This window comes from Lottia gigantea (assembly GCF_000327385.1).
Source record: "Lottia gigantea unplaced genomic scaffold LOTGIsca_67, whole genome shotgun sequence".
In the NCBI taxonomy this organism is placed as follows: domain Eukaryota; kingdom Metazoa; phylum Mollusca; class Gastropoda; family Lottiidae; genus Lottia; species Lottia gigantea.
Window position 1 is genome coordinate 1,818,620 of NW_008710284.1, and position 16,841 is coordinate 1,835,460.

Consider the following 16,841-nt stretch of genomic DNA (forward strand, 5'->3'; position numbering starts at 1 on the left):
CAAATGCTTCGCCATTTTAAACCAGATTGCAATATTTCAAAATTATTGCGAAACTAACTGATGAGCCAAATATGGCGACTCCAATGGCCGCATAACGTAAGACTAATTTTACGTCTTTTGGTATGAGAAAAGAACTGAAATTATTGGTGATTAGAAACAAGAAATAAGATGCGATTAAATAAATAATGGTGGACAAACTGAAATTGAGCAGACGAGACTCGGGAATGAAGAGTAATAGGTCTTTTGCGTTGGATTGTAAATAAATATGTAGCTGACATAGATAGGTCTCGAGAGTTATCTTTCCTAGCCAAGCGAACAAATGCACGTGATATTTACGTAGTATAGGAAAAGAGTTTCTAAGAACGATGTACGATAATATAGGAATGAATGAAGTGTATGGATGAATGGCATTATAAGAATATTTATCTTTGGTCAGAATTGTGAAGTACCATACTATCAAGGACAAGATGGCGGCGGCCACCATTCCTAAACGTATTGCCATCTTTCTATACATCTCCTGAGCAGTTGTCGAATTGTCCTCAATCCATTTCATGAAGGCCTCGAAGTGAGGGTAATTGTAGGCACAGAGCATACCAACTAGACACGCCCAATGATCTAATCCTAGACGGAACTCCCACTCGTGCATGATATCATGCTTTCCGTCATGATATTGAAAAATGAACCATAGAGGTCTAAAAACAGTCGATACAGCTCCAGGAATTTCAAACATTAACGCATTGCAAACGATATACGCGCCAAATTTGACCGCCATTTTGATTCTATCTTGATTCCAAGAGGAGAGAACTCTCATGAATAAGTATACTGAGAAGAACCAATAGGTATGCATTGCACAGATATAATAAAGAATGTATTCATTCTTCGTCACAAAACACACAAATATCACCAGAAAATTTAACCGAAATAACATTTTTAACATCCGCCATAGTGAAAAATCCTTCTTGACCCAGAAAAATGAGAAATTACCTGAAAGAAACGAAACGAAATCGGAATGAATTGACGGCGGTTAACTTCTCTAGACCAGATTAAAAAAATACGAGGGGCCTAACACCACCCCCTCCCCCCTAAATGTGTTGTACTGTTTACACCCACCATCAAAGCAAAGCAGGTCGGAACCAAACAGAAAAAAATAAAAGAAAAACGTACCGAAGCCTGTCATCCACACATAGCAAGCGATGTAGATGCGGATCCAATTGTACCATTCCCCGGCGGCAAAATAGTGATACCATACGAACATGACCTGCATCCACCCTTTCCATTCTTCAGTCTGGTCTCTACAAGATTTAATATAAAATATTAACGACGAAATTACCCTTATTCACCCTATACTAATACAAGAATCGCCCTATATATATATGCTTGAGGACCCTGCAACATATACTGAAACTGCCGAGGATTGCCGAATGCCTGTGCTAGTGCTTTCTGTTGAATATCACTGTGTATTTTTTTCTACCACCATGGTCTTTGGTATAAGGGTCCGATGTTGTTTAACCAATGCCAAATATGCTGGACGAATTTCCCCGGTTCCCCCTCTGACGTAATCGAATTGATCGTCCTACTTTCTATTGTTTTTCTAATCAATTAGTTATTGATTTGAAAGAAAAAAGTATCGATTTAGTCCATGTAGTGTATTTTTGAAAGGTGCTTGGGTCCATTCTCAACAGTTCTGGCAGGGGGGACTATTCGACAATCCTAGGCAGTTTCCTTACGGCTGAATCAGAATATGTTGCAGAGCGCTAGCGTAACTTTCACGGAGGCCGTTTGCTGGGGACACCTGTCACCAAATAGTCAATATCTATTTGTACATTTAGCATATTTGCAGAGAGTTATTTAAGATTTTGTATCTTGTACTCAATCTTTTGAATTAAAACAAAGCTTGAGCAAAAAAAGGTAGTGAAGATTTGGCTGTATTCGCTGGCGTAAAAATCAAATCAAATAGCTCCATTTCGTGATACAAGATTAGTGGCTATTGCAGTCAAGGTATAAGTACGAAGTTCGTAAAAGCTTGACATTGTGAAGATGCTTTCCAGGATGGTCAGTTGGAGCAATTGAGTTGGGCGAACTTCTTGCCCATAATCGCTATGATATGAGAACCCCTAAAGGATAGGGTTTAACTTACCTCCCAAGAATGGTATCGGTAGTGGGTCTGAGGGTGAAGAAACACCCCACGGAGAATAACAAAAACATCAAGAACAGGAATGTATCTCGGCTGTATTCCTTATGCAGGATGGGAAATACCTGAAAGCAATCAAAACACCAGTGAGTTCGCTTTATCTTACAACCGTCGAAAGACATCTTATTGGCGAGGAAGCAAGCATTTGAAGGGTACCAAGTTAAAAGCTCCGAATCTCATGCTTGTGTTGCCTTTTTTGCCCAGGCACCCACGCTTGCTTAGCTCACATGCTTCGGTTCTTCCAATGAGGTTTCTATATTCGTAACTCATGTCGCACAATCAAATGGAGTGGACTATAATAACTTCTTTTCTACGAGCCATAATATGGCTTAAGAAGGCGTTTAGCTCCCTGTTTCCACCTGTACCACCTGGCGCGTCTGGCTATTGCCTCATGCGAAAAAGAAGTGCCAGGCCGATCCAGGATTGTCCAATCCGGAAGACAGACCCATCTGCAGCATTAAACCTTGGCAAGATTCCATAGTTATCTTACCTTCTTATAGTCGCACAAGTAGAAAAAGAACATGATGAGTCCAAACAGGAAGACATACTGCAGGAAATTGTCAAAGGATGGTATGGGAGGTGCTTTAGATGCTGTTGATGGAGCTACAGCCGTGGAGGATTTAGATGTGTCATCAGCTGCTTCAACAGGTCCATTTAGCTTTGGGTCTGCATCTCCGGTACCCTTTTCAGCATCCACAAGTTCTTTGGTGTGTTCGATGTCCTGTCCTTGTCCGCTCCTCTTTCTAAATCTGATTATGAAGAACAATGCAGCTCCGATCCAAACTGTGAACAAGGCAACTTGTGCCACAGTGTTCTCGTCATGGGGTAACTTATGTGCATCGAACAAAGCTGCTTCTATCACGTGCTTTTCCTCCGTTCCTGATGTTGGGTTCATTTTGGAAATGAGTTTCGTTTTCATTCCTTTTACAGCATCAGTTGGTGTTAATCATTTTGAACTTGTTGGATGTTATATGTAAAGCTTTAGAATCTGAAAATAGACAAAATATAAATATTATGAGACCGTGAAAGCAACGGTCAGATGTGAACATTGACGCTTAATCAGTAAGAATAATCTCATGTGCTTTCACGGTAACTTAGCTTGCGTTTTTGACTCTTTGATCAACCTATACCGATACGGCTACGAAGATAGTGCTACGACATACTGGCACGTTACCCTCAGTATGTTTGCTAGCGTTTAAGAATCCTATATTGAATCAAGTAAAAGGAGTAAATCAATCTAAACACTATGATTAAAGCCAGCTGTTTATAGCAAACTAGATATTAAATAATATTACTGTGAGGTAGCCTGTGGTCGAACTAGTTGAAGATACCACTAGTATATACAGGTATGCGTCGTCATTCAACCATTCATATCAAGAGAAGCTGTTACTTGTGGTATGCAATAACCCCCTAGGTATTCTAGATCAAATGATGATACCCTTATCCTTTATCATAATACCCTTAACCCTTATCATTATACTTTAATCCGCACTATACGTAACACATATAAACGTAAGATATTAGACACCGGGATGACTTGACGCAGGCGGTCAAACCCACCCTATTTAATTATCCACAATTCACAAAACAAAATTTAACGCAAGATATTAAACACGGGGATGACCTGACGCAGGTGGCACTCAACCTCTGTTCCTCTCGTCATGTAAGCGAACGCTACGTGTAACGTTTCCTTAACGACTGTGGGGCAAGAGGGCAGCAATACATTCTTACCGTGGGTCAACGACACGTATAAGCTACATCAGGGCAATGAATAGCCTATAAATAGCAATGTTATATAGCATATCGTGACAATATGTGTCAATAACGTAACTTACCTTTCTTGAAAGGAAACACACATTGGCTTCAAATTGGCTAGATCATTATATCTCGAAGTCTACCATGTCGCACCTGAAGTAAAAATATCGTAACTGTTAATCAAATGAACTACCTGGTTGTGGAATCCAGACGATTGAGCCACAGTAATAAGTTGTTGAACGTGTTTTAACTGTGTTAAATTTATCAATAGAGCAGGCAAGTGTATACGTACAGGACAGTATACGATGACAGGGTTGGTCTACTCTGCCGTCCATCCCTCAGGCCATGTCCTTAATATTTTGTCCATCTCCCATTGATTTGTTAATAAATGAAATAATTGATTAATAAAGGTATTGGGCACTATTCTAACATTGAAATAGGTAAATAACTGGTTTTCTCTGAAAGGGTCATTTCAGTTGACAAACCCCTTCTGAGCCTGAAGTAGTGGAATCAGATATCAATGACGTGTGAGATTCTTGATACAGTAGAAAAATGGCAGAGGTGAAGTACCTTGAGGTCATTGGGTAAATCACACTAACATGCCTTCATTTAGACTCGTCTCCATACACCCTAAACATAACACAATGCAATTCATCTCACCGTGACAAAACTCCGCCCCAAAGGCTTTTGTAATTTTTTAATCTACTCAGCCACATCTTAATATTTAAATGATATGAAATAAATGGAGTTTTACGTCCTACTTTTCTGCACCATGTGGGCTAATGAAGACCGGCAACGCCATCTTAATATTTAAGTCTCGCTATGGAGGAACTGGTAGCTTATATTATTATAGATTACAGTCATAACCAATCGGCCAATGTTTAGCCCCGTCCAATTCGGATACAGTGGCCCAACTGCCGTAGGGACTGGTTGAACCAAGACCACGGGCCCCACCTCTATGGAGGTCCCCAACCCCAGAAAAATTGCAAGAGAGCATATGTTGAGAAAAATAACCCCGGGGAGGGGCCTCAACCACTCATCTTGTTGAGCCACTGTTTGGGTACAGTACAGCGGTTATCCCTCAGAAATTCAGAGTCCACAAGTCTAGTCACGATTCGGATATGTTTGCTTACATTATTGTGTGTATACTTTTCGAATGCAATATACCTCGGTCCTTTTATCTTGTATATAGACTTATTTATAGGGATTATCCCTGAGAGATTGGGTTTTGAATAGAAGGGCGTGGTTCTAGAAGGGTGATTTCAAACGAATCAGCCCGAAACAAAACTTGCCTCTATTCCAGCCTCTGATAGTTATTTTGACAGTTGTCGTATTTACACCAGCTGACAATTTCCACCATAGCTATCAGATGCTGGAATAGTTCAGATGTTTCGGTCTAAGGAAGCACATGTTCCATTTTGGCCTTGTAAACTATTAACCAATTAATCTTGAACTTTACGGAAATCAGCGAAAGCAGCCGAGTATCTAAAGCATAAGATATAGTAGAAAAATGTGGATTAGGCATTATTGATAAGTTGTAATTTCTGAATAAATCAATACGATTAAGCACCTGTGTAGACCCAGCTGTTAATGAGTTGAATAATAAGGTAAAGATCAATACCGCGAGGACTGGTCCAGCAATGCTACAGCACAGCAAAGGGAGACAACTCCATAACAGTCCGTTCAGAACCAGACTACAGACAGATCATAGGGCGCGTTTCGATGAGAAGCTAGAAAGCATCTTTCAGAATCTGCTTAACCAATCCTCAAAATATTAAAATAACTGGCAAATGAATTGTGTTTTTTTTTACTAGATCAAAACAGATTTTTACAAACCATTATCATGTTTATTGTATACAGTTAGATTCAATATCAAATTTATCTTTTGAGCATCTTAACACTTGTTTATTTTGTAAGTTTGTTTTTCACTCTTTAAGCGTTTATTTTCCCCATTTCAGCCATATTGCTTTAAGCACTTTAAACTGTTATAATGTACATGTCTACTTGCAAATTGTTCACATAAAAAATATTCAAGGTTTTTTTCAATTAGCGCCGGAATCGTTTGAAGAGAGGATGAGCATTTCCAGATTTCTTTTTGTATTCCATATAGAGAGCATCATCAGCTCCAGACATACTGCTCATATTTCCTGTCCTTCGGACCATTCCTGATCCGCTGGCGCCAGGAACTCCCTCCTCTTCGGCATCAGTGTCTGTCGCCGCCAAAACTTTTTGAAGAAGTCCGACTTGGTCTTCTTTGCTCCTGTAACAGATATTTTCCTCTTCGTCCATCCCGGCAAGCTTCGTTATGACTTTATAACTGTAGCCTTGATTTACCAGAAATCTTTGTCGTTTCAACGAATACTGCATCTCCATGGTGTCCTGAGAAACCAGAGAATAGAAAAAAGCATTGTATTCTTCAGCAACAGCTCCTTTTTTCGCTCTTAAAATTCTACCCAATCGCTGAGCTTCTTGTCTTCGGGAACCTCCATGAGCTGAAATCTGGATCAAAACATTTGCTTCAGGCAAATCAAAAGATGTATCAGCTACTTTTGATACAAAAATTGTGTTCACTTTCGGATTGTGTTGGAAATTTTGCAAGATTTGGAGTCGTTCCCCTTGACTGGTCGGACCATAGAGGTACGGCTTGTTAAGAGTGATGGCGTAATGCTTCAATGCGAACACGTTATCTGCGAACACAATGATCTTATCGTTACGACGTTCGTGGTAACGAATCAAAAATTGACAAGCTTGAAATTTGTTGGGGTTCATGGCATACAATAACAGCTTCTTCATGGATTTCATCTGAAGATATTCTCGATAGAATTCAGGCGTCATGGGACACCAGACCTCGGCACACTGGACCTTAGCGATGAACCCATTATTCTGCAGTTCCATCCAGTTGGCTTCGTAGAGTTTCGGTCCAATTAAGAAATTCAGATCTGCTATTTTGTCATCTTCTCTGACTAGAGTGGCTGTGAGACCCAACTTACAATGAGCATTTACGATTGTCAATACACGACGGAACATCTTGGCAGGAATCGTCTGTACCTCGTCCAATAACATGATTCCCCATTCTTGACTTTGAAGCCATTCCATCATTTTTTCAGCCTCCCACGATCGTTTCGTTGAATGAGCCAACATAGAGTATGTACTTATGCACACCGAGCATCCCATTGGCTTATCTTTAGCATCTGAAGTAAATCGACAAATCAGGTTATCATCGATGGTGGACCACATTTTGAATTGCGACCGCCATTGTTCAACAGCAACACCTGATGTGGCTAAAGCGAGACATCGTTTGCGAACTGTGCATGCTGCTGTTACTCCTACTAATGTTTTACCAGCTCCACAAGGTAAGACTATAACACCAGATCTTGCACGGCCATTTCCAAACATCTTTCGTAAACTTTTCTCTTGATATGGACGCAAGACTGTTGAGGGTTTCAGATCCATATTGATGTCAGGGTTGATTGTGTCGTTTCGGAAATCGTACTCCGCCAAAAGTGGATATTCCAGTTCGATGCAGCGCTTCTGTATGGTTTCGATATTTTCCTGTTTCACCTCGAACGACACAGTTTTCAACTGAGCCTCGTCTTCATCTTCTTCCTCGTTGTCAATTTTCGTGTAAAAATCATGGATGTCATCCGGCACTGGTTCACCATTTTCTCCTGTAGTCCCTTCACCAGAGTTACTCGCCCCTGCTTCAGCAGCTGGCTTATTCAAATGTAGAGCTGATTTACCAGACACTTCTCCAGCAATGAATTGATCGTCTCCAGCTTCATCCATTTCGTCTCTTTTACGACAGTCTTGAATGACAGGGTCTTTGAGTAACTTCTGCAAAACTTCTGGATACTGAGATTCCACATAATATCTGTTGTGTTTTAACACCAATTTAACTTTCCCATAGCTTAGGGTACACAGTTTGATAAATTCTATGATACCATCTGGTAAGGATGTCTTGCACAGTCTACGCAGATACTCGATAATGTCTGTAGTCTGTAATCCAACAGAGACAGCCGCATACAACGAATAAGGTGTCAGTTTATATTCATGTATGTGTTCAGGTCTGCACACAGGTTCCGAAATAGCAATCAAGAAATCGTGGGCATGTTTATACACCGGTGAAAACGATTCCAAAAAGATGTGACCGTTTGGACCAATGAATAAAGGTCTGGAGGCGTGATCTGGCTTCAGTTCCAGAGACTTGCGAAAATCTTTGGCACCGAATTCATCTTCTGCTGCTTGCTCTAGCTCTTCCGCGTGCCGTGTCGCCGATTCAGGGACACCATCTTTCACATTGACATCTTGAGTGTCTTCTTCTTCGTATTCTATTTCTTCCCGTTTGGCTTTCTTGGCTTTTCTTTCCTCTTTATCTCTTTTGTCTCGTTTCCCCATCTTTCACAACTTTAGTGGGAAAGTTAATTGTGGTCTGAGTCTCTTAGCAAATCATGAAAGCAATGTCTTTGACTCTATAAGGCTTCAGAGTAGACAAACATGGTTCTTTTCTAGTTCTTGAGAACAAAAGTCTCTATTTTGAAAGTGGTTTGGGTGTTAAGATTTTCTTTATATTTGATTTATAAGTACATTTTTAACAAATTCGTCTTTCCGGATTGCGTACTGCAGGTGCAATATTTATCACGTGGGTAGTCACGTGTTTAAAAAGTAAAGCAGGTGGCGTACAAAGTTCCTTTTTGGATACGATTCCATAAAATTTTCAAAATTTACATATCATATGAGGAATAACCTAGTCATCCAAAATCTCATCAAACAATACCCTCCTTCTTGTGATGCTTGACACAACAATCGTAATGCAGACTTAAATGAGTTATCCCAAATTTCATATCTGTCCATGTCCGATTTTACACCCATAAAGAAAAGATAACTCATAACAACACAAGATGGCTGCAGTAACAAGGGCACAACTTTACTCTAACTGTGTTATTTGTTATACTGTAAGAGAACTAGTCGTTTGAACAATTCGTCGTATTGAGAAATAAGATGGTAAACCATTTTTTCTGTTAATAAACCACGCTTTTGGTAGCTTGTAGATTATTTAAGCTGTTGTCAAAAGCAAAATATGGACGATATTTTTATGGACTTGGTCCAATGCCAACCCAATGACTCTCTCTGACATGGCCTTGAGACCAATGCTAGCTGTTTACAGATACTACATGTAACTAAATGTGGATTGCATTACAGGTTTATGTACCTGTTACTAACACTAATAGCATAAAGAAGACTGCAAACAATTGGACAAGGTCTTGCAATTTCCATGCACTGCAGTTCTGCATTTACTGTGCATAATACGAGTTTTATTCTTTAACGCTTTTGGTGAAAAGGGTTCAAAGTTGAATAAGCTCACAAGTTCCCAAAAGCATAATTCTTACCACAAAATGATTCAAGATTTTGCATGAATTTGACAGGATAACTACTTACCAGAAGTGTTGATAGGTGAAGAGATTGAAGAATTGGAAGGCCAAGATGATCCTCCAAACTTAGCACAGCAGCTAGAAGACTTCAGACAGGAATGGAAACAAGAGCTGAACAAGGGAAGTGGGGGAGGTCCGGATAGACAACCTCAAAGCAAAGAGGAACGGGTGAGTCAATCAGATCTAGGGTAATACGTTATTGAGGGATTCCAAAAGATCATTGTGCCTTGCCCTATCTTTGAATTTTGACCCTGACACCAGCCAATTTCTGGTGGGAGTGGATCTCAGACCAGAAGAATACAATAAAGAGGAATATGCATCTGAAGGACCCCTAAAGATCATCGTGCCTTGTATCATACAGTACTTGAAATATGTAATAGTTACAGAATACTTTCAAAGTCTGGTGAGATGAAGCAACAGAGCTTTGATTATGAGGAGATGAAAAGATAATAGAATTACTAACCTCCCAAGTTGTCATAAAATTGATGATGGCAACGTTGTGCCCAAGAAATCCAAAGAGTGGTATACTATATCCACTGATGATGACAATGTAAATTGTGGAAACCTGTCCTCAGAAGAGATGTTCTATACCCTTGTTCACTGTGTAAAGAGCTAGCTACCCCTTTGTGATCCTTTTAAAAGTCCTCTCTTATTATTTCAGGCTAAGAGTTTGTATCTAAGAGGAGCTGAGGCGGAACAAAATGGAGACTTCTATATTGGTAGGTAACAACTAATGGTCTACCCTTTGTTAAGTGATTGACACTTCTAATAATCCCATTGTGTGCCTTAATCCAGTCCTAAGGAAAGAGCACTAATTAATCACCTGAATCGCTAATTTGATTTTCCTTCATTAACTAACGAGTGGTTTGTTTTGAAGATTAACAAACTGCAATACCCATGGTTACCTGCGGCAAATCACATGAAATTTTAATCTGAGGTTTTCATTTGGAAAATTTGATTTCACTTTGGATTGAAAGGAAAATTACCAAGGTAAAGTGAAATTGAAGAGAGTTAAAGATACCTCGACCGTTTGAAATCGAAAAGAGTAGGCTAGTGCTGCTGTCCTGGCAAAATTACCCTCATTGCACACTGCATGGCATTGTGTCTTTATTAACGCAATTCGGTGCAGTAGAGTCGGGTGTAAAACTTGAATCATTTCTCAATTTTGCAGCTGTGGGCTTTTACAAGAAGGCTATCCAACTGGTGCCAGACATTGAGTTCAAGATCGACTATACGACCACCAGGACACCAAGAGAACGTCAGGACAGTGAGTGTTCCGTGGAAAGCCTGAAGACTGAGGAAGAAGATTTACTGGAGAATTTTCAGAACATGCATCTGGAGGACAACCGGCTGTGCACTCAAGAAGTGGCACAAAATGTAAGTAATTAAAGTAAATGTAATTCTAATTATCCCTTTGGAGAAGTGTCAGACATTAGTTAAAGCTTGTGTCATGCTGCTGACACTGTTTGGATAAAGAACCTCATCAGGTGAACTGTAGCTGTATTCAAAATGGGGATTTAATTTTAAACTTCAACTCAACTCAAAGGGGAGAAAACATCACCAGGCATTTAAGGATTCTGGTGGAGCCTATGCTTGGCCAGCCATAGAATACCACTCTCTGTTATGTGAATCTTGTTTTTCTTTTTTCAGTCAACCCATATATCAGAGCTGCCTATTGAGGTGATAATGTATATTTTGAGATGGGTCGTATCGAGTGAGCTGGATGTCAGATCCCTGGAAATTTTATCCCAGGTAAGATAAGAAGTTATTGACATTGAAAAAATTGATAGAAGTCAATGAGAAAGAAAGAAAGAAGCAACCAATTTTTACAAGGATAACAACTTATGGTAAAAAAGGATTCATTCTACCAGCTGATCCTTGACCAAAACTCTTAGTTCACGAGGATCCTTTCTACCAGCTGATTCTTGGACAAACCTCTTGGCCTTGGTTTTATAAGGATCCTTTCTACCAGCTGATCCCTGGTCAAACCTCTTGGCCTGGATTTTACAAGGATGACAACTTGAGTTCACAAGGATCCTTTCTACCAGCTGGTCCTTGGACAAACCTCTTGGCCTTGGTTTTATAAGGATCCTTTCTACCAGCTGATCCCTGGTCAAACCTCTTGGCCTGGATTTTACAAGGATGACAACTTGAGTTCACAAGGATCCTTTCTACCAGCTGATCCTTGGACAAACCTCTTGGCATTGATCTTTTCTGGTTTATCTGTACCCATTTACAGCTGTGTGGACTTAAATAATGAGGAAAGATGACTTATTATTGGTCACCAGACTGACTGTAATAAGAGCCTAAAACCATCATTTGTTCCTGCTACAGATAAGAAATTTAGAAAGCCTCTGAATCCTATTTACAGTCTGCTTATTGCTTGATTCATAATCGGTGAGAATTTTTGTAATTTCAGGTATGCAGGGGATTTTATCTTTGTGCCAGGGATGAAGAATTGTGGAAAACAATTTGCTCCAAGTAAGTGAATATACCTTATTAGTTATTGACTAGAGCTCATCTCATGCTGTCAATGTGTGTTTTAGATATACAATCCTCATCAGGACAGCTATTGGAGATCAACTTTCCAATATGTATGAAGGGGATTGATTGATTGACTAGAGCTCATCTCATCCTGTCGAACAGTCACCCTGATAAGGCATTTGAACAGAACAAACAAAATGTTCATTTCAATTCTTTGGTAGAAAGAATTTTTTACAGCTTCTTTTAAAGCTAGCTGCCACAGTCCATTTGAAATTGAGCTTATGTTCCTGTTTTTTTTTTAGGATTTGGGGTGGTGCTAAGATAGGGAAAGTCAAGAAATATGGAAACTATAGAAAGATGTACCTTGAAAGACCACATTTACTATTCAATGGTAAGATGTCTAATCTCTTTGTTGCTGACATGCGTTTGAGATATGAGAATACTTATAAGAACAGCTCTGAAATTGCTGCATTTACAAACTTCCAAGAAACAAGAAAGGTGTAATAGCTTGACATTATGAAGATGGTAACTAAGAGACTGGTGGATATGTACACAAACTCTACAGTCAAATTCTATTTTTCCAGGTTGTTATATCAGCAAGACATCGTACATACGAAATGGAGAACAGAGTCTCGATAGTTTTTATCGGCCATATCATATCATAGAATATTTTAGATATGTTCGACTCTTCTCAGACGGTAAGGTTTTTAACATTTGCTATAGCAACCCTTGATTTCTGTGACCCTAAACTTCTGCAAGTTCATCTTATGAATTTTTTTTTATGTTCAAATAAACCTTTTTTCGAATTCCAGGCTCGATTTTAACGTTCTGTACGTTCGATAGGCCGCAAGCAGCCGTACCCAAGCTACGGCATAAATGGATTAAAGAATCGGGTCTACTGAAAGGCCAGTTTAAACAAGTAGGAAATAAGGTAGGCTTGAAAGCTAATAAATATCAAATAATGATTGAACTAAAATGTTGAATTCTAACAGCACTTTATAACTGATTGTCAGAAATTCAGATTTTACGCTACTAGGCAATCCAAGCAATTATATCCCGGAATTATTGCCTGTGGCAAAATTGTTCTGCAGGCTAAGCAATTGAAGGTGAATGATTCTCAGAAAAGTGCCTGAACATTATTGTTAACTATCGTCTATGTAAGATTTTAGGCTAAAAACAATTTGAATTTTCCACATAGGTAATAGCGGAGCTGGTTCAGAGCCGAAGCAACCAAAACCAGAATAGTGGCTATAAATATAAACGACGTCAGAAAAATCAGAATGACTGCATTTATAACAATTATCATATTGTAAGTTTTATTATTTTATGTCAGAGGCATTATCATCCTAGCAGAATTTCTTCACTTCAGGGCGTTAAGTAAAGTTCCGTCAAGTCCGTATTGTTTAAAAATAGATTGGATACATCCCAAATGTTCCCTCCTCGCTCATGTTTATGTTTCATAGCATTATTATTCTTCAATAGCTCAACAAGTACTGAGCTCTTTTGCCCTCTGCAACCTCAAATTATCAAGAAAAGAAAGTCACAATGCACATGCAGTCTTGTGGGTCAGATTTTTCATCTGTGTTTTTTGTTCTTTCAGGAATTTGAGATTAGTAGTGGTGGAAAAGGAATTCATAATATTTTAACGTGGACAAAATACTACATATCTACTTTTAATGGGTAGGTTTAACCCTTTCAACCCCAGTGGTTGGTTTACCCGCCACACAATTAAGTAATATATACCCAAGAGGTCGATATAGCAACTGTTACCAAGTGACCTCACACAACGTTAACATCATACGCATACAGATACAACTTTTAAGACAAATGCTTCTAGCAAGCTGGCATGATAAAGGGAGAATTCTTTTAATTTGCATTATGAGGGTGGGCTACACTTGGAATTACTGCAATACCAGCGTAAACCAGCCCTAATCATGGACACAGATAGCATCTTATAAATAACTAAAGTGTTTTTGTCTTTTGTTTTTTAGTGGAACCAACAAATCAAGTGTGTCAGATATTGACCTGACTCCAAAAATGTTTCCGCCAATGAGTTTTTCACGAGTGAAGAGTTATAACAACTATTCAGAAGACCCGCTGTAATTTTATACCTGTCTCTTTAGTTTGATTTTGTTAATCAAAAGCTAAAACTGAAATAGTCAATCAAAGCTAATTGTGCACTTCCACATTTGATTCAAAATGTTAAAACTGGAATAAGACTAGGTACAGGTGTCTGGGGCAGTGTTCGGATGCGGGATTATCGATACAAACGAAAATGGAAGAAGTGAACAGGTCTGGACATGGTGCAGACACGATTGGCTTCTGCCATTTACTACTCTATCGATAATCCAGTACCATACACCACACCAGATCTCTATAAATCTGTGAATAGATGAGGCACGGTGTCTGGTGCTGAATTATCGATACAGGTCCAATCACTATGCAGACAAGATTGGCTTCTACTATTTACTACTGTATCGATTATCCAGTACCATACACCACACCAGACACAGGCATCTTTAGTCTCTATAAATCTGTGAATAGATGAGGCATGGTGTCCAGTGGTCCTGAATAATCAATACAAACGAAAATGGAAGAAGTGAACAGGTCTGGACACGGTGCAGACACGGTTCGCTTCTCTTCTACTCCAGACAATGCTCCTGAGTCTGATCCTCTTCTATTCTCACCTTAACATGAGCAGTCTATTTTATTTTGAGGTAGTACAAGTAGTAATAACTGAATATAAGTTAAGTCTGTATAGTTGCTATTACTATTTATTCTACCTAAATATAAAGTGGACTGCTCATATATAGTTGGAATAGGACCCAAAAGAGCACAAATAACTTTGCTTGACTGTACTTTTAAATTAAAAATAAATAGAAATATTGTATTATTATTTTTTGTTTAAAGGTAAAAGGGATTGTTTTCAATAAAAATTTTATTATTTTGGTCCTATGGTTACCATGTAATTTATATTAATAAATATCATTAGAGGGAGTAATCCTTATTTTATAATCTTCATTTACTTATATCCTATCAAGAAATAACCTGATTTTCTAATTTATTCTTCATAATGTTAAGTTAAATTGATCCTCCCAATTGAAATGTGCCAGTGAATTACATTTGGCAATATTATGTTATGCTTTTCACCGTAATGTTCAGTTTTAACTCTGCTTTTAAATATTCAAAATACATATACCAAAATAATTAACAAATGCTCCTACTTTTATATCTTGTAGGACTTGGTTACAGATCGTTCAATTTAACCCTGTTTTAAGGCTTTTATAAAAATATATCAACTAAATAACCCATAGTTTGGCAGGACTTTGATTATCCATAATTGCTTTATTTAATTATTTAAGACTGTGTTGCTAAGGTGATGTTTTAAATCGTTGTTAAGTTTTTTGTCTCTATTATTTCTATTATCTGAGAGAACAGGCTACGTATTCTGGAAACTATCTAACCACTGGGATATCTTTGGGTCTTAACTAATAACATTGTTTCTAGGATATCCTAGCTTTAAGATCATTTCAAGAATATGTGTTTCAAGTAGGATGTTTGGCATTTCTACATTTTTTTTTAAAGGGATATTCATCAAATTATCTTATTGTATTTAGTCATTTCAATATTTTCTATAACAGCTGATAAACTCTTTATCAAAAGGGGCATTAGGCAGCACTGGGCTGATAATCTAGTAGGTGCACATTACTATTCAATTTTGCCAACATGAAATTCTGTGGATGGGTTTGTCAACTCGGCATCCCTTTCAGAGAGTCCTTAGATTGGCATTACGAAACGAGGAAAATTAATATCTACTACAAGAGTTATATGCCCTTAATTGCGAGTGTTAAACCACATTGTTTGTGAATACGGCAGGCCTTACAAGAAGGGTTGTCTGCTCTTGGCTTTATGTCAAGTATAGCTGCCATGATAGTACCCTTACTCTGCGACTGGATTTGTCAACTCGGCATCCCTTTCGGAGAGTCCTTAAAAATTGGGCACTTTCATGTCTGCTAGATTGGATCGATCATAATCGTTTGCTGTAAGATTGTCTTGTTCTTTAATTGCAATTGATATTTCCCTGTGCAAAGGGGTTTGTCAACTCGGCATCCCTTTTGGAGAGCTCTTCATTTGTGGCAAAGTGTTCAATGCTTACCAGCTTTTGTCTAGGAATTCAGGAGATTTTTACTGGAGAGTTATGACTTCCAATTGCACCATTCTGATTTCTGTGGTTCCTGCAAAATGAGATATACTTTATAAGTTCATGAAGCCATTCTTTAGTCTAACAATTATTGTCGTAAGTGTCAAATTTTACATTGATACGTACTGTACTCACGATAAATTAATTGTCAGATTGGTTGTAAAACCAGACACAGCATTTGAATTAAGACTGAGTCAGCCCCGTCGTTAGAGTGGGGTCTGTGTGGGCTGGGAACCAGCAAGTGAGAATTAACCCCAGCAAAACCTTCTTCAGTTCAGCAGAGATTGACTCATTTACATTGTCTTTGTACAAAATCCAAAAGATATAGATTTTGATACGTTTTTGTCACCTCAAAATTGTCAGAAATGAGTTCTGTGGGACTTAAATCTTCAAATTTTCTAGTATAAACTCTGAGCCCCAGCACCAATTCATTCTTGGGGACGGGGCTGGACTCGGCGTCCATTATTATGTGAAATGATGTGGAATGTTTGTATATATTTTATAGAAAATAATAAAAAATCATGATTTATTGCAATTGTTTTATCCGTTTATCCGGATGTGAAAATATGATTGGGTGGTTGGGACTATTTCGTTGTGAAAAAGACAGAAACCAGTGCGTCTGTCTAAAGTAAATTTCATTGTCGTCTGTTAGTACCATAGCTGTCTGTAGGGAGTTGGATTCTTCATCTGCTTGAGCAGTGAGATAGAGGTAGCTCGTTCAGTAGTGATTTGGATTGTCGTCTGCAAGGACTGTAAGATACTTCAGTCAGTAGTAAGTTGG

The 16,841-nt window shown here is 38.6% G+C and overlaps 3 protein-coding genes across 3 annotated transcripts; 1 reads left to right on the top strand and 2 right to left on the bottom strand.

Annotated features, from left to right (window-relative positions):
- Positions 1–37: 37 nt before the first annotated feature.
- Positions 38–2,726, bottom strand: LOTGIDRAFT_63982 (hypothetical protein; the record flags this gene model as incomplete). The annotated part of the gene is made up of 4 exons (XM_009064958.1): positions 38–984; positions 1,165–1,331; positions 2,138–2,256; positions 2,682–2,726. Coding segments are annotated over 4 exons (1,278 nt in total), but the record flags the coding sequence as incomplete, so codon positions are not given.
- Positions 2,727–5,738: 3,012 nt separating this feature from the next.
- On the bottom strand, positions 5,739–8,588 carry LOTGIDRAFT_207144 (hypothetical protein). The gene is made up of 2 exons (XM_009065097.1): positions 7,687–8,588; positions 5,739–7,623 (listed from the first exon to the last, which is right to left on the bottom strand). The coding sequence occupies exons 1-2, from the start codon at positions 8,339–8,341 to the stop codon at positions 5,993–5,995; spliced, it is 2,286 nt and encodes a 761-aa protein (XP_009063345.1). The 5' UTR covers positions 8,342–8,588; the 3' UTR covers positions 5,739–5,992.
- A 256-nt stretch (positions 8,589–8,844) lies between these two features.
- Positions 8,845–14,265, top strand: LOTGIDRAFT_235671 (hypothetical protein; the record flags this gene model as incomplete). Its single annotated transcript, XM_009065098.1, has 12 exons — positions 8,845–8,898; positions 9,370–9,543; positions 10,037–10,094; positions 10,547–10,752; positions 11,026–11,127; positions 11,795–11,856; positions 12,162–12,250; positions 12,444–12,557; positions 12,672–12,790; positions 13,058–13,168; positions 13,460–13,539; positions 13,851–14,265. 12 exons carry the CDS (start codon positions 8,845–8,847, stop codon positions 13,960–13,962), a joined length of 1,281 nt encoding a protein of 426 aa, XP_009063346.1. The 3' UTR covers positions 13,963–14,265.
- Between the last annotated feature and the right edge of the window lie 2,576 nt (positions 14,266–16,841).